Source organism: Trachymyrmex cornetzi, unplaced genomic scaffold (assembly GCF_001594075.2).
Source record: "Trachymyrmex cornetzi isolate Tcor2-1 unplaced genomic scaffold, Tcor1.1 scaffold218, whole genome shotgun sequence".
In the NCBI taxonomy this organism is placed as follows: Eukaryota; Metazoa; Arthropoda; class Insecta; order Hymenoptera; family Formicidae; genus Trachymyrmex; species Trachymyrmex cornetzi.
Window position 1 is genome coordinate 74798 of NW_017296825.1, and position 27602 is coordinate 102399.

Sequence of the window (27602 nt, forward strand, 5' to 3'; positions counted from 1 at the left end):
TTTTCACTTAAAATCTCGCCTCTTTTTTCCTTTTGCAGCGCGTGTGTCAACGGAATACCGGTTCCAAACTATCTGATTATGTGTTGCTATTGGCATGTATAAATGTTGAATAAAAATATAGAGGCGGGCGAGAGAGACATTAATCTGGAATTATGTTAAATATAGTTGATATGTATAATATCATTTTGTATAAGACTTATATCTCGCTTGGCAAATAAGGAAAATTTGTATACATATAGTTTCTGAATATTTAGGATTTTTAAATATTATTAAACAGTAAATATTTTATTATCAGAACTAAAATCGAAAATCTAATATCAACACGCATTAGTAAAATGAGTCGTTTAATAAAAATGGAATATTATATAGTATATCTGTATTTAATTTTAAAATTTCTTTTATTAAAAATTGGCAAACTGGTTGTTAGCTGTTTGACAAGCGAGTTTGCTTTGATACTCGTAGTAATAATTAAAGTAAACAGAAAACAGTGATATTGTTATGCTATTGATTGTCAGAATATAATTTCTATTCACCTTTCATGCTTCTCATCGATTCTCTTAAACGTACTCGTTTGAACTGTTTTTTATATGCTTCGCACAATAATACTGGCTCGATTGAGCTTGGCTAAACTAAAATCAACGACAGCTCTTAGTTGCCTTCACTGAGATCATTTCGTCGTAAAATCAATGACCTTTATTTTGTAAAAAATCGGATAATCTGTGAAATGTATGTCATTTATCGGACAGATCAAACTGACCACATTTTTGACTGACATTTTTGAATGACATTGGTTTATCAATGACACACACACACGAAGAAATTAAGCATAATCATGTTGTTACAAGAAAGTGTTTCTACACTGATGTCACTAATTAATAATTAATACTTCGGATTTTTATCTTCAGCAGATTTTATGTACGAACACGCATTTCATTTTCTTAGACTCTATACACGTTACTATTAAAATAAATGCGCTTACTTAAAATCTGCGACTTTCTCTCTTTGTCAGTTCTTTTCAATACAACTTTGGATTACGATAAAAATAGAACATTTGTCATTAAAAAATTTAAAGTAGAAATAGAATTAACTGTAATAACAGTGGAGCAGAAAAAAAGTTAAAAGACAGCAATTCTGGTAACACGGAAGTTTCGTTGAAATCCAATTAGTTTCGCTACGTTTTTCTTCCGCGAATCAGAGGCCATTCTATGCGCGACGATGAGATCATTATCGAGCTTGTTTATATAACTCTTGCTCAAATGTATCGCAATAAGTAAAATTGAAACAACAACGGACGTTACGTTATAATCGAAGGTGGACAGAAATGGACGGGGCTGATAACACGACGAGTCGCATTCGCGATCGTCGTAACGATCGGCCGGTCGCAATAAATAGTTGATCCTTTCGAACCTAGATTTTCTTTTTTTTTTCATTGTGAAGTGAAGGTGGAATTAAGTTGCGCGCTTCACAGCATATTAGGACAAAACAAATTCATTTTGTAGACACGTTGCTGACCGAAGGGGGTAGATCGACTAAAGTAGAACTACTCAATCTAGATGTTCTGGGCTCGAGATCCAAGGACATACGATACAGATCCTTCTCGTTCAGCAGGAGCGACGTGTCGAGTAGATAGTTGGTTACCTTCGTGACCAATTCGATCTTATAGGGGGTTTGCTGGAAATGTCGTATCTCGCGGATTACGTGAGAAATCTGAAAAGATACACAATATCTTCTAGTAACTTGTTCTTTAATATGAATACACAATTGAAAAATTTGTGATAAATTTAACCTATATCCCAAACGGTCCACCAAAATTTTTGTGTTAATTTAATATAAAGGTGAATATGTTAGAAAATAATATAAATATCATATAAAAAAATGTAACACTGCCATAATTAGTAAGCAAACTGTAAAAACATATTTCTTAATATTTCAGTAAAATTAATATTTATAATATATTAAATTAATACACTTTATTCATTTATCTTATAACTAACGTTTTGAAACATTTAAATTACTTTCATTTGTTTATACTTGTAAATTGTGTTATTTTAACAATAACAAATGTTAAATATCAATTTTAATAATTACACAAAATAACGCAATCACATTACGTTAAATTAACACTCGGATATATTAAGAATTCAACACAAAAATTGTAACAAGAATCGACTTTAACACAAATACAAAATATTTTTCACTGTATAGCAAAAAAATAGCATAAAATAATTAATTAAACGTATATCGATTTTAGACAAATAATTTTTCAAATCTCCTATATTTATGCTAACAGATTATGGATTTGATAAGAAAGAATGTAAAATATATTAAATTTTAAGTAAAATTGAAGAAGCTCACCATTCGCATTTTCGAGAAATTTAAAAGACCTTCGGTGACATTTGGAGTACCTTCTTCGATAAACGAAAGGTCGGTGAGGTAAAGACCTAAGTAAGGGATACAAGGTGGATCACATCGATGCAAGGCGTCCCGCAAATTTCTAAAGCGTCCATCGGATGATACGACATGCTGTAGTCTTTCTATCGTTTGTTTTGTCTGGAAATTAATAGTAGTTGTATAGAATCTGCGAATGTGTGTTAATTATAACGCTCTATTACACTGTTCAACAAAAATAATTATGTACATACGGAAAGAACGATTTTGCAATATCTACAAATTTTAGTGGATACAGAACTAAAAATAGTTTTGTTAAATTAGCAAAATAATTATGTAAGTGGACTTAAGCATGATAAACAATGCTGTAAAAAGTTTGAACATTCTGGCAACCAGCTTAAACATTCTACATAATTATTTTGATAATCCACCAAAATCATCTTCAGATCTGTATCTAGTTAATTTTTTAGACACTTCAGCAAAACCGTTCTTTTCGTCCAAGAATGAAAGTAATTGGTTTCCATAGTTTTTCCGAAGTGCTAAGTATATCTACAAATTGTTCGATCTGATTACGACACAATTTTGAGGAATTTATGATTTGCAAAAAGATCGAGTTAATTTAATATATTTTAGTGTGTTATAAGTACAAGTGCAGATACGTTGGAGAATTTTACACAAATTATTACCGAGCTAAACGAATTACGTACAAAGTTGGATTTATAAATTATTCAGGAATTTTCGAGTAGCGTACCGTTTTGGAAACCTTATCCCAAGTTTTCTTCAGCCTATATACGCTACTGTTTGTGAACGCAGCGCAAATTTGCAGCACGCCGTTATAATTATGCAAAACCCTATTGATATCAGCAACCGCAGCCCATTTCTCGATAGCCGCGACTCTGGCCGACATATTGGAGCGACGAATAATTTCGGAAACAACTAATTGCGACACTTCATTGAATCTCTTCGTCATGAGAAGAATATGAGGCGCGCGAGTTGCTTTATCCGTCTTCATCCATGCTTGTCCAAGAAATTCTCTGTAAAGTAAATATCTATATAGTCAAACAGCAGCGATATGATTTAGCAATGTGTTACTTACTCGCTAGCGATGGAGATGAATATATGGTGATCTAGATATGTCATCTGTTCCGCAATCTCAAGTGCAGACAACGTCTCGATGCTCTCCTTACTTGGAATCTGAAAATAATTTGTTGTTAAATATTTTATATTAGTCCAACGAAATTCTACCAGTATTATTGTAGTAATAAAATATTATAACGATATTACTATATATATAATACTATAACTAAGGAGATGCCAGAATTTGGAATGTTGAGAAAGTCCAAATGTAAAGTATGAATATCATATGAGATTCACAATTTACAAAGATGTATAACAAAGATATATTCGTTGAGTCAGTTCACTTTGTAATAATAAAAATTAATTTATATATTTAAGTAAAAAGTTGAAAGAAATAAAAGATAAACCGTGGTATTATATTTAGTTACTGTAATAGTCCATTTATAAATGACGAGATTATTAGTCATTTAAAGCCATATTAGCCAGGGAGTTCTCACTCTTGAGGTCAACAATAAAATCTATTCTTCTTTGAATTGATTTACCTATATGGTTTGACGCTTTTCATCGTCACTTTGGAACATTCTGAAGAAGGTTCAAATAAAGCACCAAAATGTTAAGTGAATATATGGTGTAAAAATTTGTTTTATTTATCACACTATACCATCAACGTCCTTGACTTGTACTAGCCGTGCTCTCTCTAATTTTTTAAATATATATTGTAATGTAATATATTATACCTACATCAAGTTAATTTAGTAAGTACGCGAATTCAATAATGTCAAAGAGCTATTTTTCATAAATATATTCTAATTCTAAGAACCAAATTTGGAAACGTTGCACAATAATAACATCATAAATTGATAAAAATTTTACTGTGCTAAAAATTTAATTGTGCTATTAGAATTCTCTATAACGCAATAGTTTTATCAGTACAAAATTTCTAAATAATATTTATAAAATATTAAATAACTTTAAGTTGAAATATTTTATAATAATATTTTGAACACATTTGGTTCTTTACTTAAAATTTCGTCGTATTGAATGTGTAATATTTCATGTTGAACTAGTACTGAACGAATCGATAATTTCATCACTTACTACTGGTGGAGTCAGTAGTTTTTTCAGGTCGATCTTGTTGCTCTCAGTTTCTTCTTTGGTAATTAATCGCAAAAGTTGAGTGGCCGCCTTGTGTTCGGCCGGTAACAGATTAGGGCTGTAATTGATATCTTCCAAGAACTCTATCGTCAGGGTCTTCAATTTCTGATCCATTTCGAAGTCTTGAGCATGCTTGGATACCCAGTGCCTCAGGACGTTTAGCACCCTCATAGTTGCGGCGGTCGACATTACCGATTCTTTCCGCCTATTCTTATCTCGGCCACGATTGTTACAGTCAGTGGCAGGTCCTTTGTCCGGTGGATTGCTCGAAGCAGAAGTTGCAATAGCGAATGCGGTCGCCGCCGTGGACGTGCTGCTCCTAAATTCGAGACCAATTTTAGTATTAATAATATTGACGATCATAATAAAAATAAAAATCGGAGTCTTAGTTGTTGAATTACGATCTTTCTTTATTTCGACTTGTCTAGGCGTTCACTCTACGTTGTGTTAAGAGCTTCTATCGTTTTAACCCGCCAGTCAGGTTTTTCGCGATATTTTAAAGCATGCTACTGTGCTGAAGGAGCGGCACAAGGAAAGATTCAGTGATTATCTATTTTTCTATTTTTTAAAATAATATTGACTGTATTATATCATAATAAGCATCGTGATTTAAGCGAATAGAGTCTAATGTGCATTTTGATATTGCAAAAGAAGTTTTGAGATATCGATAAATCAGTTGTATAAATACTTTTTATTTGCTATTTTTATTATTATGTTGCTACAAAGTAAATACTTGTAGGAATAAGGATTGTATTGTAACTGGCATAATTTCGGTAAGTTCAAGTTTCGATGCTATAAATATGAAATAATGTATTTAACATTATAACTGTGCTGAAGGAATTGCGGCACGAGAAAAAATCAAGTGATTGTTTATTTTTCTAATTTTTAAAAACAATACTTGTCTACATATTTTGTAGTAAGCATCATGAATGATTTAAGCAAATAGAGTTTAATAAACCTCGATTTTGTAAAAAAAGTTTTGAAATATCGACAAGTCAGCGGTGTAGATTTTTATTTATTATTTTTATTACTGTGTCATTGTATAAAGTACATATTTGGAATAAGGATTGTAATTGGCATAATTTTAACGAATTCAAGTATCGATGCTATAAATACGAAATAATGTAAGTATCTAATGTTATGGCTACACTAAAGAGAGAGAGAAACAAATAAAATTTCAATTATTTTATTTTATTCTTAAAAATAATGGTTAACTATATATTATATCATGTAATAAGTTAATATAATAAATAAATAAATAAAAATAAATCTCAGAAGTATTGAGATCGGGATTCACAAGAATTATTACCGGTTTAAATCATTCTTTGGAATATCCTGCGTTATAAGCACGCAAGTGGCACAAGCGACTAAAAACTATTTCTATTTCGTTTGGTGATTGTTTCGTTCACTATGGTGCATTTTCTAAACGATAGATTGAGTGAATTGAATCGTGTGTAAGCGAATAACCGTAGTTAGTAATAAGGGAAGAGAGACACATTTAGGATTACATTAATTTTCAGAATCAATAGCTAATTGTTCCAACAAGCCATAAATCTATAACAATAAAATAGAGCAGAGGACAGACATTTCAGGCTTTATTTTTTAATGATGCTGCAAGCAGGAGGATCGCAGCCATGCTACACGGAATAAGTGGATAATGACGCTTTTCAAAATGAGCCCACTTACCAGATAGGTTCAGGTCCAATGCTATGAATGACACAAAACAATACATGAAACACGGTTGAGTAGAAACAGCAGCGGGAGTATCTTCTTGATCTAAGGGCTCTCATTTAAATTGATCTTCAAGACGGTGATAAAAATATAATTTATCGAGCAAAAGTGGAGTAAAATCTTAAATTGGGTGATAATTTTTTGCATTATCATTATTATAAGCAATTATATTTATCGATTATAAAGGAAATAAAAATATTAAGATATTTACAAGTTTGAAAAGTATATACTGCATTAAAATGCAGACTTCTAAATTATTTGTAAAACGGTTTTTATAATACAGGCATAACAGATTTAACGTATTTACAATATATTTACAATTTTTCCAATAAGTAAACACAACTCAAATAACCAGAAATTTTGCATTATATTGAAACATAAATGTTTTACATAAATGTTGCAAATGTTTACAATTTGTTTTGAAACATAAATTTTTGCAGTATGGGGGAAATTATGTTAACTCTAAGTTATTTACTATCTTATGGACTAAACTGTCAGAAAACGCCGAGCAATATTTATACGACATTATAATCTCTAAAATTCTCTCCTTATCAATTTCTCCCTCTAAGAATAATTTTAATTATAACTCTGATAAATAAAATATGATATCGAGAAAAAGCTCTCATGCGTTAGAAGGCGGAGACTGCCATTTACGGTACTCAACATTCAGCAAGAACGAAATAGAGATAATTTTCATCGATACGAATGTCTTCGAAAGTTTTAGAGACACGATAGAATGCATATAATAAAGCTATAAAAACGAACCTTCGATGACTTTGTCGAAAGCTGGTTATTACCACACCGGCCTTACTGGAAACCTGAGTATCGTGATAGCTGCTCTGCTGCGAGGAGATCTCATCATGCATTGATCGTCTGTTTACCCAATAATTCTGCAAATTTGTCGAAAAAAATTAAGATCCTTAATTTTTTTTATATGGAAAAGAATTTATTAATTCTGTTACCATATAAACAATAATCTTTTGCTTTAATAAATTCTATTTCTTAAATATTTTAAAGCTAGAATGTCTCCTAATACTTGGTTTGAGGAAAAATATTGTACATCATAACTTTTTTCCTGAAGAAAGTATAAACAAAATACAGTTATTAAAAGAGATATATAGTTTTGAATAAGGTCCTTATTAACAGTATTAACATATTTTATTTCTCAGCTCAAAAATAATTACTTATATTTGTAATGGGGAGAAAAAATATTTTATGTGACAACGAAAAATTACTCATAGTTAAAAATAAAGTTACACCTTTTTATAATTAAAAATAAAAAATTAATTACAAATTTTGGCGGGTTTTAAACCATCTCTCATCTCTAAATACACACGATTAAACAAATAGTATTTCGATTATTATATAAATTATCATTTTGGAAATTCATAAATATTTAGTGATTAAAGGAATATTTTATTTTCGATTACTTTATTTTATTAAATTTAAAAAAATTTTGTTATTTTGTTATTTATATACATACGCCAGTTATAGTGGAAACCGAACCGCTCCTTGGTCCGGTGGCTGCTGGCGCAGAAGCGATCGATGCCCTATGCTCCGAATATTGCTGTTGATTTTGCTGTGCTGATTGATTGTTTGGTTTTGGAGAAGTTATACTTTCGTCATCATCGGTCGATGTACTTTGCTCATCTTTACTCTCCTTTATCAGCGGAGAGACAGGCGGTTTTGGAGATTTTGGCGTCTTAGGAGTGGTAGGTGTTTTAGGTGTTTTAGGTGTCTTGGGCATCTTCGGCGATTTGGGCTTGGTAGGCTCGGCTGATTGTGATGGTGGTGGTATGTCGTCATAAGTAAATTGTACTATAATTTATTTCGTAATGTGTATTATACAGAGTGTTTCAATAACTATTACTTTAAATATCTTCGAATCTATAAGGTTCAGACGAAAAATTATTTTAACCAAAATTGTATAGTACGAAGAGGGCTATCACATGGCAATAATAATATTTTGTCTCTAGGTAGAAGCGCGGACGCTTCGGAGATTTCAAAGTCAACTTTGTTTTTTTAAATGAAATTATATGATTTTTTTACATAATAAGATTCCTCTAATTATATTCTGCATAGAGATATCAAAAAAACCAATAGTTTATGAGATATTTTATACTTTATTCTGCCACATATTGACATGAAATATTAAATATCTCGTAAACTCTTCATTTTTTGATAATTGGTGAAAAGAAAACACATAGTTACTTGTTTAAAAGATTATTCATTTTGTCTAAATATTCTTTTAAAAGCAACTATGTTTTCTTTCCGTCTATTGATGCATCTATTTATAAAAGTATTAAAGTTTACACAAGCCGACATGAATTTTGACCCAGAAACGATAGTATATAATTCCGAAAGTTTTTGGCATGCTAAAGCCAAATTCGTAGCTCAAATTGCTCCACGTCAGGTTTCTGGGATATTCGGAAAAGCTAACAGTGCTAAAAAGGTCTATTTTGGACATCTTTAGGTTAAAATTTCTCGTAAAAATAATGTGTTGGAGAAATATAGGCTGCTGATTCGAATTCAGCATAAAAATATCTACGAAAATCACCTATAATTATACAGGGTGTATAAAAAGTACCGGGACCGCAAAATATCTCGAAAACTAAACATTTTAGGAAAAAGTGTTTCAGATAAAAGTAAAAGGGTTTCAAAAGATCTATTTACTGGTGCAATGAGTTTGATCTTGGATGACGTTGCCAAGATCAGACCAAGGTCAAATTGATTTTTTTAAATGGAACACTCTATTTTTAATACCAGAATCTAATAGCTGATGTCAAGAGCTTTTCAAAACACTATAATAAAGTTATTTTTCATTAAATGCTTTTTGAGTTATAAGACTTGACAGTTACAGTACCGCCGTTGCGAATTTTTGCGCACCACGTACTGCGCCGTACTCTCATTTGCCTTAATTTTCTAATAATTTTGAATTTTAAGACTCCTTATTAAGTTTCTTTTTAAAATATTAATTTGGTGCGCGCGGCACTGAGTGCCACACATCACAAATTTATTATTTAGGAGTTATAACAATTATAATGGATAAATAATTGGACAATCATCATAAAAGCAAGTAAAATATATATATAATAAAATATAATATTCAAATTTAACTTAATTTGTCGTGCGATAAATTTATAGCACGACAATCCTGCTTAGCTAGTAATCCTTTGTTAATTATTTCGTTTTAAAATTTTTGCGCTCATAATATATTGATTTCTTAATTTTAATTACACAGACTAAAACATGTATGTTATTACAACTCCGTTTTTTATATTTATTAGAGTAACTTTTGGCGTTCAAACCTGTGATTTACTTAAAAAGTGTGCTAGATTTTTAAAACTTCTGAGATTTACCATGTATTGATCAATATAAAGTATGTGTACTAAAGATGACTCGATGTGAGTCGTTAATGTTAAATTTATAGCACGACAATGCTTGACTCGTAGTCTTTTGTTAATTATTTCATTTAAAAAATTAAACGTTAAATGAAGAATATCGAAGATCGTTAATAAAAAAAATCTGCATTATTAATGATATTTTAGGAAAACAAATTTTGCGGCACTCAGTACCGCGGCGCACCCGGTTAAGGGTTAATGTGCAGAATATTGAATAGAGGAATTATATTATGCAAAAAATCAAATAATTCCATTTTAAAAAACGAGACTCATCTTGAAATTTTTTAATTTTCACCTGGAAATTTTTTATCCTCATATGATAGATCCTTTGCAGCGTGCAATTTTTGTTAAACAAATTTTCCTCTGAATCTTATAGATTCGAAAATATTTAAAATTGTAACAACTATTGATACATCTTGTACAATAATTTCATTAAAGGAACAAGCGGCATAATCAAATTATAATAGGCTAACACCTAATCGAAGAATTCTTTTTTCTAACTGCAAACTTTTTTTTTACATATAGATTAATACTTTTATGAAATTTAATTGTACCTTTTGCATCCTCTTCTGCAGTGCCAGGTGTATCAATTTCCGAGACACGACGTGAGTAAATACCTCCCTCTTGAGGACTCGGATCCGATCCAGATCCAGATCCGGATCCAGATTCCGTCGAACCAACTAGTGTCACAGAACTCAAGTTGCTCGGTGAAGATGGTGCGCTGATTGCTGTAACGTCTTAAATTACAAATTTCTTTCACATGTCAGCAATACTTTAAATTTATCAAATAAGAAATGGAATATACGTAAAAAGATCCAAATTCATTTTGCTTGTAATAAGTCTTAGCCTAATATATATATATGCCTCCCTCCCCCCTTTAAAATTACATAATATAAAAATATTAAAAGAAATTTGTTTTTTCTTTTTATCTCTAAATATTACAATTAAAATCTGCACTACATTCAAATTTAACAATAACTTTATATTAATTTTTTATATTTAATTCAAATTTTGTAGCTTTGCGAGTTTAAATATTAATATGTGGTCATACCTGTGAGTGTCTCAGAACTGGACGACACGGCTATTACTTTCGGTATTGTTAGATGACATCCATCATTTTCGATTTCGTTATTATCCACGCGAATGCTAATTTTTCGCGGCGTGGCCGGAGATTGCGAATTAGATGGACTGGACGCTTGCGACGTTGGACTGCGCTTTATGACTGGAGCCTCGGAGATGTGGCCGAGCAGTTGTTCTTCATCTACTAAACACGAGAAATTCGAAATCGCATTTTGACATATTTTTACATCGTTTTTGCATTTATTTTTATAACTCAAACACTTTATTGCACAATTTAATTCTTTTTACCTAAATACGAGAGCCATTTTCGATCAAAGTTAGATTTTAAATTAACAAATATAAAATGAGGCTCGAAAGAATCTATCAGTGAAATTTCCTGGATAAATAAGCATTTTTCCATAAATGTACGAACTTTCACAATGACAATTGCATAGGTTTTAAAGGTGTCCATTCGGAGTTTAATCCCCGGCAAAGGTAATATTTTTTTTTAATTTATTTATATATTAGTCATATATATATTTCTCATTGGGATATGTGATAGAGAATACTCACGCTTCTTATAACCAGATCGCCAGTGACTTTTCGAATTATATCCGCTGGTATTAACATCAAAGGATCCATGGGATTTCGCGTCGCGAGTATCGCTCACTTCTGATCCATATCCTGTGTATAAAGCAAGATGCTATTAAAATATTTAAAAACACAGCTAATATACATATATATATATATATATGTATGTATGTATGTATGTATGCGCGCGCGCCCACACACACACACACACACACACACTTACTTCCAAAAAAAGCGGTACACGAAAAATTTAAGACAATTTTATCAAATTTCAAATAATCACAACTTGGTAAATAACGAAGATAAAAATATCTTTAAAAATGCAAAATAAAGTTTGAAATATTACTTAAGAATATCTACTTTAAGAATATTTGAATGAGAATTGTACTGGGCTATTATTTTCAAATTGGCGGATGACAAAGTGAGAAAATGCAAAATTGATAGTCAAAGGTTCAAGTTTACGATGGTACGATGGTGGTGTGAATTAGGTATCGTAGTGAGACAACATACACGTGAAGGTATAGAATTTTATCTTTAAATCGCACACGCATGCACGCACGCACGCACACATGCATATGTACACATTTATATACGCACATACACAAAGACGTTCCGACCAGTGAAACTCTACAGAGTTCATATTGGGAAGAATTACAACCATAATTTAAGCTAATGACAACGGTATCTTAAATTCGGAATAACTCAGCGAAAAATTATCGTATCGAACTTGATAAAAAAACGATTTAAAGATAAAATTCTATATTTTCACGTGCATGTTGTCCCATTAGGTTGCGATACCTGATTCATACCATGTACTATCGCAACTTGAACCTTTGATTATCAATTTTGTATTTTCTCACTTTGTCATCCGCCATTTTAAAAATAATAGCCCAGTACAATTCTTATTCAAATATTCTTAAAGTAAACATTTCAAACTTCATTTTGCATTTTTTAACATATTTTTATTTTCATTATTTATCAAGTTGTGATCATTTAATATTTGATAAAATTTTATCGGCACCTACCGCTTTTTTTGGAAGTAAGTGTATATATACATACATAAATTTTCAAGCTTGAAATTACAATACTAAGCAATGTAATAAAAGTGATAAAGAAGTCGAAAACAAACAAACAATTATATCAAAAAATAAAAATTCATTAAACATTAAAATCAGAGAAAGAAAACATTAAAATAGTTTTTTAATAAATATATAATCGATGTAAGTTTCGACTTTTAGTTTTCCTCAGAATCGATAAAATAAATTCATTTTCTATTACAATTTATTAATTGGCTCAGAAAGACTAATAATAAGTTAAATCGAAACGTTCTTACATTGATTATTTGTTTAAAAAACTAGTTTTAATCTATTCTTTCTTTAATTTTGATATGTTTAATAAACTAGTTTTTATTACTTGTCTGAATTATTTGTTCATTTTTTATTTCTCCATGACTTTTATTAATGTATACACCTGATACTGAGCTTGCGCCGCTAGTTCGTCTCGGTGAAAAGCTTTTTCTTCGGTCCTCAGAATATAATTGTGTTTCGTTCGCATTTGTTCCTAATACGTCTAAGGATCTAAAACATAAATACAGAAAATATTATTCAGATGTGCCAAGAATAATTTCAATAATGTATAGAAATCATTTTCTACAGAGAAACAATAACAATATAACATCATTCGTAAAAGAATTTCTTTATTACAGAATATATAGCCTTGTCCGTAAGTACATAGCATTCTTCATTTATTGGAAGAAACGGTAATAAAAACCAAAGAAGAAATAATAAAATATCAAAATTGTTATAAAAATAAATGTTACTTTTCAATAAAACTATTTCTAATCGATTTTTCGTTAAAAATAAAATGTTTACGTCAATTTGTGGAGATGTTTATACTCATGGCCAAGGTTGTATTATCGAGTTTTGTGATAGAGAGAAGAGATCGATGATTATAATATTTTATTCAATTCTTGAAATTATGTAGTTAAATTTATCTTAAGCTTATAATTATTATGATTCGTTATATTTACACAAGAGATCCGGTGGTTATTTGTGCGTCCGGCGGCTCGGCTTCATAAAAAACTTTTTTTAAGGCCTCCAGCACTGTGACGCCATCGGTGAATACTCGATATGTCAACAGAAATGTGTTGAGAAAATCGATACTAAGAAACCTGAGGTCGGTCAATCGCTGTAATAGTCGCTCGGGCGTTGCAGAACGGATCTGCGGTATTTTGCAGGAGTTCAAAGTGCGACTGAATCTGATATCCACGTCATCCTTGAACAGCTTTGGGTCGTTCCGGATGGACTGTGGCATCGTGACGGAGCTGGTGTCCGACAACGAACCATGAAGCAGATCGTTAAAGTGAACGTTGTCCATACATTGACTTATGTCACTAACCCACGCTGCTTTTTCCTGTCAAAGTTTGCCGTGCTTTAATACATATATAGTAGGTACATAATAACAAAAGCAAAAATTTGTTAACTTTGCGATTTTATTATTTTTATCTGTAATCGTTTCAGAGTCAAATACGAAGCGAAAAAGTACAACTTTAAAGTGTACGCTTTAAATCGATTATACACGCGTATAAACAGAAAATTTTTATTCGCCAAGAGATAGCTAACAAAGAAATGATCTTGCTGAAGTATTTCAAAATTGATCTAAATACAGATCTAAAAATAACTTTAATTAAATAAGAGCAATCTTATATCCGGTCAAAGCAGATTTTTAATATTTCTGGCAATATTTTGTATCTATGTTTTACTTATTTATTTACATATACTTACTAACTTCTCTTTGCCTTCTTTAAAGGACGTTATGTTCCCGCCTTTTTCGTTATATTATATTGCACGCTTTCCGTTATTATAAGTATTTTGTGACATTACTGTATTATTATTAATAAAGGCTTGTGAGATATTAGATGTTAAACTTAATTCCTGCCGTTCTTCGTCTCCAAAATTGATTTGTTTATAAGGGAAATACCTTAATCAAAGTATTATTAATAAAGTATTATTAATTAGTAATAAAGTAGAAAATGGAGGACTTTGATTGAGGTATTCATTCATCTTCTCTTCGAAACGAATCAATTTTGGAGACGAAAAACGGCAGAAATTAAGTTTAACACCTAATACTAATATACGAATAACCACGCAGTCTTTTGTGTACTGCCTGCGCCATTGCGATAGACATCGAACTTCTATACTTAACAAATTTAATAAGTGATATTACTGATAAGTGATATTCTGATTCTGCTCATGATAGCGTTTCAATACCTAAAAAGATTTCGACGCGTGATTTGCAGAATCAGGTACATATGCGTCATGAATTCACACAAAAATATTTAAACACTAAGATCCACTTTGACTAAATAGTATTTCTGTTATTTAATTAGATTTATTCTTATCGACCCACAAATTCGTATCATAAAAATAATTTTATTTAGAACATCAAAATAATTATGTAGAACGCTCAAAAACTAATTTCTAGAATATTAAACCTTTTTGCAGCATTGTTAGCAACACTTAAAACGTTCTATATAATTTTAATAGTTCAACAAAATTATTTTTAGGGGGAAAGTTACTTTGCAAAAATAACTCATCGAACAAGTAACGATAACTTTTCAGAAACAAGAATAGCCACTCGTTGCTGTCGTGATTTTTAGAAGAAACTTGTGACTATTACTGTTGTACTCAAAAAAAGGAATGAGTCGTACAATTTCTGTTACTTTTTTATTGAATTTTGAATATCCCCTTTTGAAAGTGAAAATTGTTTTGGTCACTAATTGATCAATTCAACATGAGATCTATATAATAGTTATGATAGTATAGTTATTCAAACATAATAACACTTTCTTCTTTTGAAACTTGCTTAAGAGAGAGAGAGAGAGCACATTCCATATACATGTATTGTACATGTACAAAATAACGATTGTATTCGTTACCATTATACAAAAAATGTAATCGTGTTACAAATAAGAAAATATAATGTCATCATTTGTTATTGAGAAAAAGTAATTATAACAACGTTACAAGTAACGCGTTAATTCCCAACTCTGATTATTTTCAAAGTTCTGTGTCTAAATAAATTTTTAGATACTTCAATAAGATCATTCTTTCCGTGTATGAATGTCGTATATATAAAAACAAGATTGTCTGTTTTAATTTTAATTTAATTTTATGTAAAATTTAATGTAAACTTACTTGCATGGTAGGCGCCACGAAATGGACGGTCACCTGCGGTCCACCGGATTTTATATCAAGTACAATCTTGAAGTCGCGATTCTGCAACTGGGAGGTTCCACTGCCGCTACCACTTCCGCTACTTTCACTGATGCCGCTTGACATCGAACATACTGACAGTCCTAAAATTAGTTTACAGTTGCTACTTGGTAGCGCTGAATAAATTCTCTATCATTTGACACACACAATTTGTGCAATACACAACCTTTATATTTAAAAAATACATGAAATTGGATATAAATATAGCATATAAAACGAGAAGAAAGCTTACATTGTGTACAAAATAATTTAAGTAATTAGTAGCGTATATGTTCTATTTTATAATCTTAATACGAGAGAGTGGAGTAATGACGAACGCGGAATAATAGCGAACACAGCAATATCAATGTATTAGAGAAAGAAATCAAATCTTTTTCTTCATTTACCGACAGCTTAGTTATCACAAAGTGCTAGATAGATAGTAGCAGAATAAGGTTGCTCTCAGAGTTCAAGGTAAATATAATTAAATTTTTCGGTCCTTTTTCAATTTTTTTGCCAAATTAAACTGCATATGGCTGCTGTTGTGTAAATAATACAAATGAGTTACGCTAAAGATAAAATAAACTCAAATCAAACAATATTTTATGATCAATATTTTGTCTGTAGCTTCGGTCTAATCTCTAAAAAAAATTGTATTTTGTTATTTTTACGACGTGGGGTAATGACGAACGAGTCGAATGAGACAATCCCGAACGATCGCCATTAGTTCCTTTCCATTTTCACATAAATGTCTGTTATGTAAATAACTCAGTAAAGCACACGATCTCAACCTTACGCAAATTGTAAATAAAAATTCAGTTAAATTTCATTTGTCAGAAGGTAAAAGAAATGTGCTTTCAATTGAGTAATAACATCATAAAAAATCATGACAAATTTTGAAAAGGGTAACCAAATAAAAAAGATATAGATGAAGTACCAAAGAAGAGGAAAAAGAAAGAAAAGAAAAAAAGAAAGAAAATGTTTAGAAAATGACTTTTGTGTTAATTAGCTGCGATTAGTACTCTGATCGTGATTATCCCATGGTACCTAGTCGGAAAATGATAAACAGCAAGAGGTTTGTTTTGTTATTAAAAATTTATTTCATATTCAAATCTAATAAAAAATGACAATAGGCGTAAATAAACAAATAATTGGTGTATAATTATAAGCAATTAAAAAACTCATTTCTTACTTGGCTTTCGTTTTATTTCATTTTCTGCTTAGGTATTCGTCATTACCCCCACTCTCCCCTACGTTGATAACATATTATCAGTTTCTAATTAAACATTTCTGTATTGCTGATTTAAGAAGATCTCAAAGAATGCAAATCAAGTCATTAATTCATTAATTAATCATACCATCATCATCTATGGCGCCCTGGTCACTCGGATCTTCGATCAGCACCGCGTCGGAGAGAGGTACCTTGCCAATTTGTGCGACCAGGTTTAAGCGGCCGTCATCATCGGACTGTCGCGTTGTGAGCAACAGATGATTCGAGAAAAGAAAACACTGTCTAACAGCCTCCCTGTCGCTCGCGGCTTTGCCGCCAAAAGTAGCGCTCAATCTGCTTCGCGCACCACGCGGTTTATCTACGAGTTGTATGAGTGTACCTGAAAGAAGCCAGTGAGACAATTCCCAGCAAATACAAAGTTACATGTAACGTACCCGTTAATTGTAACTTCCCACTCAACAATATAACTGTAATATAACACGTGTGTTATATATTACAGTTATATTATTGAGTGGGAAATTACAACTAACTGATACGTTACATGTAACTTTGTGTTTGCTGGATGAGATCAAATTTATGTAAATCGATCAGATATTTATACAATTGTTATTAACATCAATCACACGAATAAATTAAGTCCTCGTCGGAGAAAATAACGCTTGGTAAAAATAATTTCGTCTTCCTGACGTGTTCGAGTTTCCTTGAAATAATCGATACAATTAGGGGAAGCCGCCAATGCTCATTTAAAAATAGCACGTCGGACGTGTTGCCGCGGCGAATACGAAATACGCAGTATCAGGTCTGCGCTGCTGACGTCATACAGAAATTGAAATTTATTTCGTTCAGTTCTTGATATTAAGGATACTTTTCATTTGACGCTCGCAGCGCTCATAAAATCATTTCATCTTTGTTGTTTATCAGATGTTAAATAAAAACAAATAATATTTGCGAGCGTGTGAGTATCAAGTGACCCTAAATATTCCCAATAACGAGAAGCATATTTTTGAAACTGTAAATCGAAATTTGAACTCGCTGGATTCTTTCATCAGATTAATTTTTCTCTAAGTGGAGAAAGCCAGATAAAATCAAACAAAAGCTTCGATGAGGATTTTAGAAAACAGCTTCAATGTCTAACTAGATCAATTGAAATTAGATATAGTCCACGCTTTTTTTCTATTTAGAAAGGGACATTACATACTTATGTTTCTACAGATAAATCAAACAAAATAGAAACTTTTGAATCAACTTTTTCTTGAAGAAAGAGATTTCACATCTGATATCATTTGACATATCCACCTTTCTTATGGAGAATTTGTTATTTATTTTTTGAAGACTTCAACCGAGATTTCCTTTTAACATTATTAAACGAAAAACGTGTATACCTACAGATTTATCCACATCCAGATAAAAAGCTACTGCTGATTCTTAAACTCCCGAATATCCTTGGTCCCTACCAGCATATCACACACATTGCTTGGTCCCATCTTTCTCGCGGCTATGTTAACGAACTCGCGAAACATCCATGGTCCATGTGTAACCACGCCAGATTGATGGACCGACAAAATGGCAATGCCACGAATTGGTTGAGGCTTGTTTCGTTCTTTCGTTCGTTCGTCGACCTCCAGTCTCGCAATATTGCCGAATATTGTCTCGCACAGAAACAGATTTCGAACAAATCTTAGTCCTCGTCACCCTCAAACGGAATGTGATGTTCGCACCGGCTGATCTTTTTGTTGTGACGAAAAACGAACGAGAGGTGATCGCGTTCGCGATATGGTCTTTGCTCTGCCATCGGCGAGAGCGCGAGAGACGTTTACGTGATAACCATGTGATGTGGCGTCAAGCACGAGGATTGCCAGGATCGTGTTTATAAGGCTGGCTTGTGAGACTTCTACTATTTAAAATGATCTTGTGCTATTTTATCGTTTGCTACTCTTAGAAAGTATGCGATGTTTCAGCTTTATTTTTTATTTGAAATATTGTCCTTTTTTTGTTAACAATAATATAATGTTTTAATATAAACACAATTCCTTGCAAATATAATTGTAACTTTAATTTTAAGAGCCTTCTCTCTTTCGCGCGATACTCAAGTCATTATTTGATATTCTTAACAATATTTTTAAGACTTAAATTAAATATTAAAATTAAATTTTATAAATATTCTTTAATACTTAAAATCACAATTAAATGTCAAAAGAATTTTTTTATCGTAGTCGAATTTAAAACAACTGATAAAGTTACAATTTTTCTAACGTATGACATTCCTCTTGCGTGCCACTATCTCGTAATTTGCTATCGAGCCATGTAATCGATTAACATAAGAATTATTCACCTGATGAGAACCCGCTAATAGTAGAATAGTACGTCGCCCCTGGCAGGACACATTGCGCAGGATCGAGATGAAACCGAGTACGAAAATATATATCGACGTGACTAAGTCGCGTCATCGATTTCGAACGTGTAACTATGCGATTGCGCCCTTTGACCCGCGTTCCATCCCTTACGATGGAGAAGTTCGTCGAGCTTTACCGACAGCGATCAAGTCTAGAAATGAATTTCTCAGCCAAGGATAAACAGTAAAAGATATTCGAATTATTGGCAGCCTCAGTCTTATCGACCTCGACAAAGTACGTTAACTTCCAAACAGAACAACAAGTCATTATGATATCAAAATAATGTCAAAATGACTCCAAAATAATCATTAAAAGTCATTTTTCAATCATTTTCGATTCATTTGAATGTAATTTTGACGTTACTTGTTGTTCTGCTTGGGCTCTTTCGTTCTTCAACTTCTTTCTATATACAAAAAATTATCTTTTATATGTATATGAACGAAATACAATTCCTGAATTATGATTATAATTTGTTAGATTCTATTTGAAGATGATTAGAATGAAAAATGATAATACTTGTTATCGCGTGAAATAATTTTAACTTTTACGCGAATTTACGACATTTTAATTACACAGTATTTAAATATTTTTATTCGGATAGCACATTCCAAAAACGTTCTACAAACATTTTCCAGGAATTCGATATATTCTCAAAAGATATGGATAAATCTAAGAGGCATTCTAGGAATATTTGTACATTACTATTGACTCTTTTCGTAATTATATAAGAAAGTTATAATAAAATATCTATAAAAAATATATTCTATATCGAAATTATTTTAAAGTATTCTCAGAATACCCCCCTCACCTAATAATAATAATTTGATGGAAATTCTATGAACTTTTCTAAAATTATGAAAATAGCTATACAATTACACTGAGAGAAAAATGTTTGATATTTGTAACTATAATTACATATCACTATAATTATGATTATTACTGCTATAATAATAATAACAGTAACTATGTATATAGTTCTAGCAACAAATGTATAATATATAGTTGGCAACCTAAAATGACTATAATTATAGTTGTTATAACCGTAAAATAGTTGAAATTACCATAAAAATGATTCAAGTGACTATAATTTTATAGTTATATTTTGAGACAACCATATTTTTTATGATTGTCCCAAAATATAACTATAAAATTATAGTCACTTGAATCATTTTTATGGTAATTTTAACTATTTTACGGTTATGACAACTATAATTATAGTCATTTTAGGTTGCCAACTATATATTATATATTTGTTGCTAGAACTATATACATAGTTACTGTTATTATTATTATAGCAGTAATAATCATAATTATAGCGATATGTAATTATAGTTACAAATACCAAACATTTTTCTCTCAGTGTAAAAATGTTATAAATATTCCTAGAATAGCCCTTACACTTTATACGAATCTTTCGAGAATATTTCAAAGTTCCTAAAAAATATTTATTAGAACATTTCTAGAATGTAATTGTGGTATCTGAATGTGTACTTGAAATAAGCTTTACTTAAAAAGATACAAACCCAAAGTATATATAAATAACAAAATTACGAGAGAGAGTATTGATGCACTCACCCTGTCTAACAAAGACTTGATTGACGTCCAGTAAAATATCGCATCCTTCGACAATCATACGCTCCACTGCTAGATTTTTTCTTAGATTTTCAGTTTCGCTCACCTGAAAAATAGGACAATCGATTAATATATTAAGTAAATATATTCGATTAATATTTAAAGTCAAGATAAGATATGATGCTTATATGAGGTAAATTGACAAATACCTCATCATGCATTTGCCTCGAGAGATCCTCCAGCTGTTGCCTGGCATTCTGGAGGCTCTTACGTTCCACATGATCATATGGCGTATGTGCCAATAACTCGTGTAAAGTAATTATGTATCTTGGAACCTAAACGAATAAAATAAGTAGCTGGATTAAAAAAAACAACATCTGCTTAAGTTCCACTAAAATTAGAGAGAAAAGGAGAAAATTAGGAGAATAATTGTAACGCAAAACTTATGAATTGTCAAATAAATTTGAAATTGCAATGTCCGAGAACAGAGATACACACAAATCAGAAATTAATTAGTAGTCTAATATAAATTACAGCAGTAAAAAGATCTTGCTATATTTAAATTATATGTAAATTATATTTCACCAAATTATCTTCGAAGGAATTTCCCGCATTCCGCGGAATTCGTGGAAGTGCGCGATGGAATGTATATTTTCCGCGTCCGTCGAATTCATTCATTTTACAGAATCGTCAGCTCTCATGCAATATTCATGGAAGCTTTCAAACTATTTCATACAATCGATCATTCCCAAAGAGGCATTCGCATCATCGAGATAATCGTTCCATTATTTTATTTTCTTTTTCGTGCAGGAATTTGCTTTCTTGAGAAAAGAACAGTGCAAAGAAATTAATATCGCACGGATGTGACATTTATTGGCGATGTTCCTTTCTCTTTTTTTTGTAACGATAATAATATAAAGCGATACCATTGAATTTTCCGAAACACTTGTGTCGAACTTCTATGCTTTACGTACGACAATTGCATCGATTTTATCTGCATGTAGCAATCTTACCTGATGCATGGGATATGTTAGAAAGGTCTCCAAGGATCGTCCGTGGCAGGCAGTCTTGTTCTCCAACCTATTGAGCAACGCCACGAACGGTGACGATTGCTTGCACTCAGTCAACACTTGAAGGCTATAGTGGTGGTTTCTCACGTACTCTTGATATATGGATAACATCGGTAGCAACATGTCGAACAAGTCACCTGCGTGTATTCATAATATGCCGTGATTGATCGGTATACAACCTTCATCCACATTATTCTTTCTTACGTAAGATAATATACTCTCATAAATTAATATCGTTAGAGGGAAAAATTTTTAGATACTTAAAATCGCGAAATTCTTGCGTCTCTTTGATTCGCCTTTACAGACATGGATTTGTTTAGAACATGGAAAAAAACGGTTACGGTTGTCACGGCCAAAAAGTCGCCCATTAATATATTTTTTGGTTATAAGAATGATTGTGGTAACCGTAAGATTTGTATGCTCAATGGCTGTAAAGATATGTCCATCTTATAGTTATCACAACTAAATGTACTGATGGGCGAAAATTATTATTATTTATTACGGTTGTGATAACCGTAACATTTTTTCTATGAGATTTACAAAATTGTATATCGCAATTGCGATTTTCCTCAAGAATCACAGTGAATATAATATATACCTACATATATATACTGCAACGAGATTTTTATTTTATATTTTAAATATTAAATTACGTATAAGCATATACAAATGTTTATTCACTGTATAAAAAAATGGCACTGTATAAAAATTTCACGAATTAATAATAAAGAAAAACAAATTTCAAACAGATTAATTGGACCATGTTTAGTGTTAAAAATTAAAAGCATTTAATAATCGGAAGCAAAAGTACGTTTATAGTATTCATATATACAAAAGAAATGACATGTTACTGAAGTACGTATCTAAAACTTTAGATATGGATCTGAAAATAATTTTGTTTGAACCATCAAAATAATTATTAATTGTGCAAGACACTCAAATTGTTGGCTAAAATGTCAAAATCTTTCTTAGCATTGTCATGAATGCTTTTAAGTATTCATAATTATTTTGATGATCCAACAAAATTATTTTCAGATTTGTATTCAGCTAAATTTTTAAATACTTTAGCAAAACCATTCTTTCCGTGTAATATTTAAATCATGTAATGAAATAATTAATAAAGAGATAAAATTTTTGTTTTCTCCATTTTTCTATATGTATAAATATTTAATGAATAAATATTACAAAAGTGATTTCCAGTTGCATTTACAATTTTAAATGGCATGTAAATTTAATCACATGAGATTTAAAATCGTATGCGATTTTGTGATTAAAAATTCAATTGTATATCTCGAACAAGGAGAATAAATCGCAACGTTTGCGATATATTACAAATCGCACATTTCTGTTTGTCGTCCAATATATCGATTTATATTACTTAAAATAGTTTTAAATATATCCATACCTAAAACTAAAGTGGGCCAGCTCTCCATACGCGAGGTGAGACCCTTCAGGAAGATTTGATGGAGAAACAGCACGGTTTCGCTATTCAAAAATATGCTATTCACATCCTCGTGACTACATGGGGGTTTCTTTGAACTGGCAGCCATCTTGAAAGGCCTCAGAAAACAGCTTACTAAAATCTCCATCTGCTCCGTATACTCCTCCTCGGCCTCCACCATTTGGAATACCAGGCTGAAATAGTAGAATATGCGTTCAATACCATTGGTAGTACAAATTAAATAAAGCCAATAACTATCGACTTTACATAGTTATTACATCGCAAATAAATAAAATATAGGAACGGTGTGATTAAGCGAAAATCTCTCGGCACGCGAGAGAATAATGATAAATTTTATTCAGCCGCGGAACAAAAATAATATATAAGTTATTACTTAAGTTTATGTATAACAGTCAGAGCACATAATTTTATTTAATAAAAAAACCTACGCTACTTAACATTTTGGATCTTTTTTTTGAAAATTATATTCAAACTCACTTATAGCGTTTATTTCCGTACGGCCGCGCAAAACGTAACTGTGAAATGACAAGCGCGGTGACATGACAAGCCATTAATGGAAAAGCGAAATGCGCAAACTAGTTGGACACCATTGGTTATGCGATAAGGCAGCAACAATTACCTGTTCCGTTTGCGCATGCTCTCAGCGTGCGGGCTCTTGATGTACTGTTCAACAATTTGCTTCCAACGTCGTCGGCACAGCCAACCCCTGAAAAAACTCTGAACCTTCTTAACTTTCTGCATTTCAACAGAGCCCTCCGAGATATCACGTAATCCGGGAGCGAAGCCGCCGGAACTGTGAGCACCGAAACTGTATGAATGGAATGTGCTGTACAAACTTCCGGTACCTTGGGACATAGTTCTTTGAACTGCCGGTCGACTGGCGTATATCGGCATTACAGAAGGCCTTAGCTCTTTTTTCAGGGCACACAGCTGTAATGAGAATCATCGCGAAATCCGTAATATCATATAAAAAATAATTCCAAGCAAACATCTTCTCGTATTTCTTAAATAAATTGCTTTTAACGATTTTAAATGTAATTTCTTCAATAAACCAAACTGGAATGCTTAAATGAAATTTAGATTAAATGTCGAACAAGTACTTGGATAAAATATTATCAGTTCTCCTACAACATAATAACTTCATTAGTTTTATAAGGTATCAACTTAATTATCAAACTTAGCATCCATAAATAGGGTAACTGCGATATATACGCCGCATCTAACAAAAACTTAATTTATTAAGTATTATTTACTATGTTTAGGATAAATGAACTATACCAGTAAAAACTTTTTGTACTGTCTACTATTATAAAAAAAAAATCTACAATATTTATTTTTCGTATTAAAAAAAAGAACTTTTCGCGAAAAACTCTTGCATTTTTAAATAAACATTAATCAACAATAAGGGCTACGAGCTAAATTTTAATATATTTAAAACTTTTCAGATGTTTCGACTTTTTTGTCAGTCTTGCATTTTTACTATGTACATATATCCCATAGAGATGGACTACTCATAGAGGGGGGGGGAGGGTAGAGGGGGTAAAATGTATAGCTCATGAAAAATTTACAAATAATACTTATAAATAAGACGTAAAATAATATAATAACTTATAAAATGAGTTTAAAAAGTTTTATTAAGAAATAAAAAATGATAAATATGAAGTAATAATATAAAGATAATGATTACAATCTTTTATATGTATTACAAGTGTTTTGACATTAGGTACATATTTTATATAATGCATTTATTGCATTTGGTGCACTGAATCCAATCTACGCACTTCGTATACGTACTTTGAGCATAAATCTCGCTCCCTAAAAATGCTGCATGTCTCAAATAGGTAGGACATACAAGACAACAAACTAAGCAAAGAATACAAGAGCAAAGCATTTTTATTTTGTTATAACATGCTTTACTATTCCTCTACATTTATGTATCACGAAATAACTATTAAATCTTTTATGCGCCCTACAATAATCATTTTAAATAGATTATAATTTATGATAGCGCTACACTTATTACAGTGACAAATTGATTCAACTCACGATAATTTCATTAATACTAATAGTAAAAAATTGAAATCATAACATAATATTAATATAACATAAAGGCATGTGAAAGAGTAATTGCGAGAAAATTACTCCTACTTCCTCTGTTATTTCTGACTTCTACGGTGTAAATCCTCGCGCGTCGTATATACCGTAGTTACTCTAGATGAAATTAATGAAGGGGTTAAGACTAATTGACGCGAGTTAAAACGCGAAGCTAAATTTTAATTTCAAAAGTGCTCCGGAAGTTATGTATACTTCGATATTTATTATCAGGGAAAGAATGGTTGGGCTTTAAAAATTGTTAAGGAATTTAAAAATTTAACGAGATACATAGATCAGAATTAAAATAATGTTAAACCGTCAAAATAATTATGTAGACGATCAAGCTGATTATCAGAAACTTTTTATAGTATTATTACACTTGACCATTATATATAATTTTTTTATACTCCAAAATATTATTTTCAGATCTGTATTTAGCCACAAATTTTTAAATACTTTAACAAAATAATTTTTTTCATGTAGAAACTAAAATTGAATCACGAAATTTATAACAGACAATTTAATTAATTTGTGTGATATTGTAATGCTAAAATAATTGAACTTTAAAAACAGTTACATACACACATAGTAATAAACCATATATATAAAATATTAAAAAAGAAACCTTTTATTTTCCGAAAAAAAATTTTATCCATTAAAATTTTATTCACATGCGCTATATTATGATCTTTAAAGTATTAATATTAGTAAAATAAAAGTAAAATGTGCAGAATTCTTCGTGTGATATATGTATAGGAAATTTGGATAAACTTCCAAAAATCTGAAAGCTCCGATTTTCTTGTCGATTGATATACAACTGTATTTTAGTGCGCTGATTACGAATATGATCATTAAAATTGCCGATAATGTCATTTTCAAAGTCAAATTTGGAAAAACCAATTTTTTTGACATTTTTTTACATTTGATATTGAAAATGACTTATCACCAGTGGTTTTCATGGTCATATACGTTATTAACATATCAAAATACAGTACTATAATTAAGTCGCGCGCCCCCAGACAGAGGAGAAGAGGTAAAATTAATGAGTCCCTTCGCGTGGAAGTCGCGCACCCCTAAACAGGGGGAGAGGTAGGGTGAGAGTCGCTTCGCGTGGAAAGTCGTGTGCTCATTGGCAAGAGGGTGAGGTGGGGTAAGAGTAGATCACTTTCAATATTAAATGTGAAAAAATATGAAAAATATAGTTTAATTTAATCTTGAAAATGACCTTATTGGCAATTTTCATGATTATATTCGTAATCAGCGTATCAAAATATGGTCGCAAACTAATCGATAAGAAAATCAGAGCTTTCAGGTTTTTTCGGAAGTCCACCCAGAGATTTTCCAAGAATTGACGATTCGTTACAAAATGATTTTACTAATTACATAGTAAAATGTCACAGAAGATATTACAGAAGTTGAAATAAAAAAAATACACGCAGCACGAATCAAAATTACCAAGAAAAAATATCATAAAATATATATACTCACTCGTAAAAAAAACTAAATGTAATATATATGTATAAAATATGCTGATATAACTAACCTCTGCTCGGAGTTTTTTTATTTCCGACGCCAATTCCTCGCATTGCTGGGTGTACTGCCATTTGGCCGTTTTCTCACTCTCAACAATTTGCAACAGGTGCAGATGCTTCTGCTCGAGCTCCTCTTTTTGTAGCAACAATTTGTTGAAGCTAGAATCAATATCCGAGAAAAAGAAAGCCGAGTTAGACTTGGCTCATGCGCTGCGCTTAAAAGTGTTATTTAAGCGGAGAACCGTAATATAAGGGAAAATAAAACAGTTGACTGTATGTGGCGCGGAAAAATGTATGAAGTGTACCTTCCAGGAATTTTGCGTGGAAACGAAATTATGGTTTTCCTGCAGTTACGTGTGAAAAACGGAATTTCGCAGAATTTCATAATATTCTAACGACTTGAAAACCAGTAAACAAAATTCGCACGTACGTGTAGTTTTGATCCATTTTTTATGTATAATTCGATCTTCATTTAATATAATTCTTTATTTTTATATATTTTTAACCTGGATTAAAATTTTTTTAACAAAGAAACAACTGCAAATCGTTGAAGAATTCCGTAGACTACAAAGAAAAAATTATAAAAATGTATA

General features: G+C 31.3%; 1 protein-coding gene across 1 annotated transcript in view; it reads right to left on the bottom strand.

Annotated features, from left to right (window-relative positions):
* Positions 1-1110: 1110 nt before the first annotated feature.
* LOC108760086 (ras-specific guanine nucleotide-releasing factor 2) overlaps positions 1111-27602 on the bottom strand; it is an 88909-nt gene continuing 62417 nt past the window's right edge. The window contains exons 5-25 of the mRNA XM_018505881.1: positions 27021-27168; positions 24003-24313; positions 23327-23556; positions 21865-22058; positions 21061-21186; positions 20855-20957; positions 17014-17265; positions 15599-15759; positions 13432-13814; positions 12873-12979; positions 11385-11495; positions 10804-11013; positions 10307-10489; positions 7835-8169; positions 7117-7241; positions 6307-6327; positions 4564-4939; positions 3485-3582; positions 3140-3422; positions 2356-2550; positions 1111-1707 (exon numbers count right to left, since the gene is read on the bottom strand). Coding sequence (XP_018361383.1) covers positions 1489-1707; positions 2356-2550; positions 3140-3422; positions 3485-3582; positions 4564-4939; positions 6307-6327; positions 7117-7241; positions 7835-8169; positions 10307-10489; positions 10804-11013; positions 11385-11495; positions 12873-12979; positions 13432-13814; positions 15599-15759; positions 17014-17265; positions 20855-20957; positions 21061-21186; positions 21865-22058; positions 23327-23556; positions 24003-24313; positions 27021-27168 — 4171 coding nt within the window. The 3' untranslated portion in view covers positions 1111-1488. The remainder of the gene's footprint in view (positions 1708-2355; positions 2551-3139; positions 3423-3484; positions 3583-4563; positions 4940-6306; positions 6328-7116; positions 7242-7834; positions 8170-10306; positions 10490-10803; positions 11014-11384; positions 11496-12872; positions 12980-13431; positions 13815-15598; positions 15760-17013; positions 17266-20854; positions 20958-21060; positions 21187-21864; positions 22059-23326; positions 23557-24002; positions 24314-27020; positions 27169-27602) is intronic.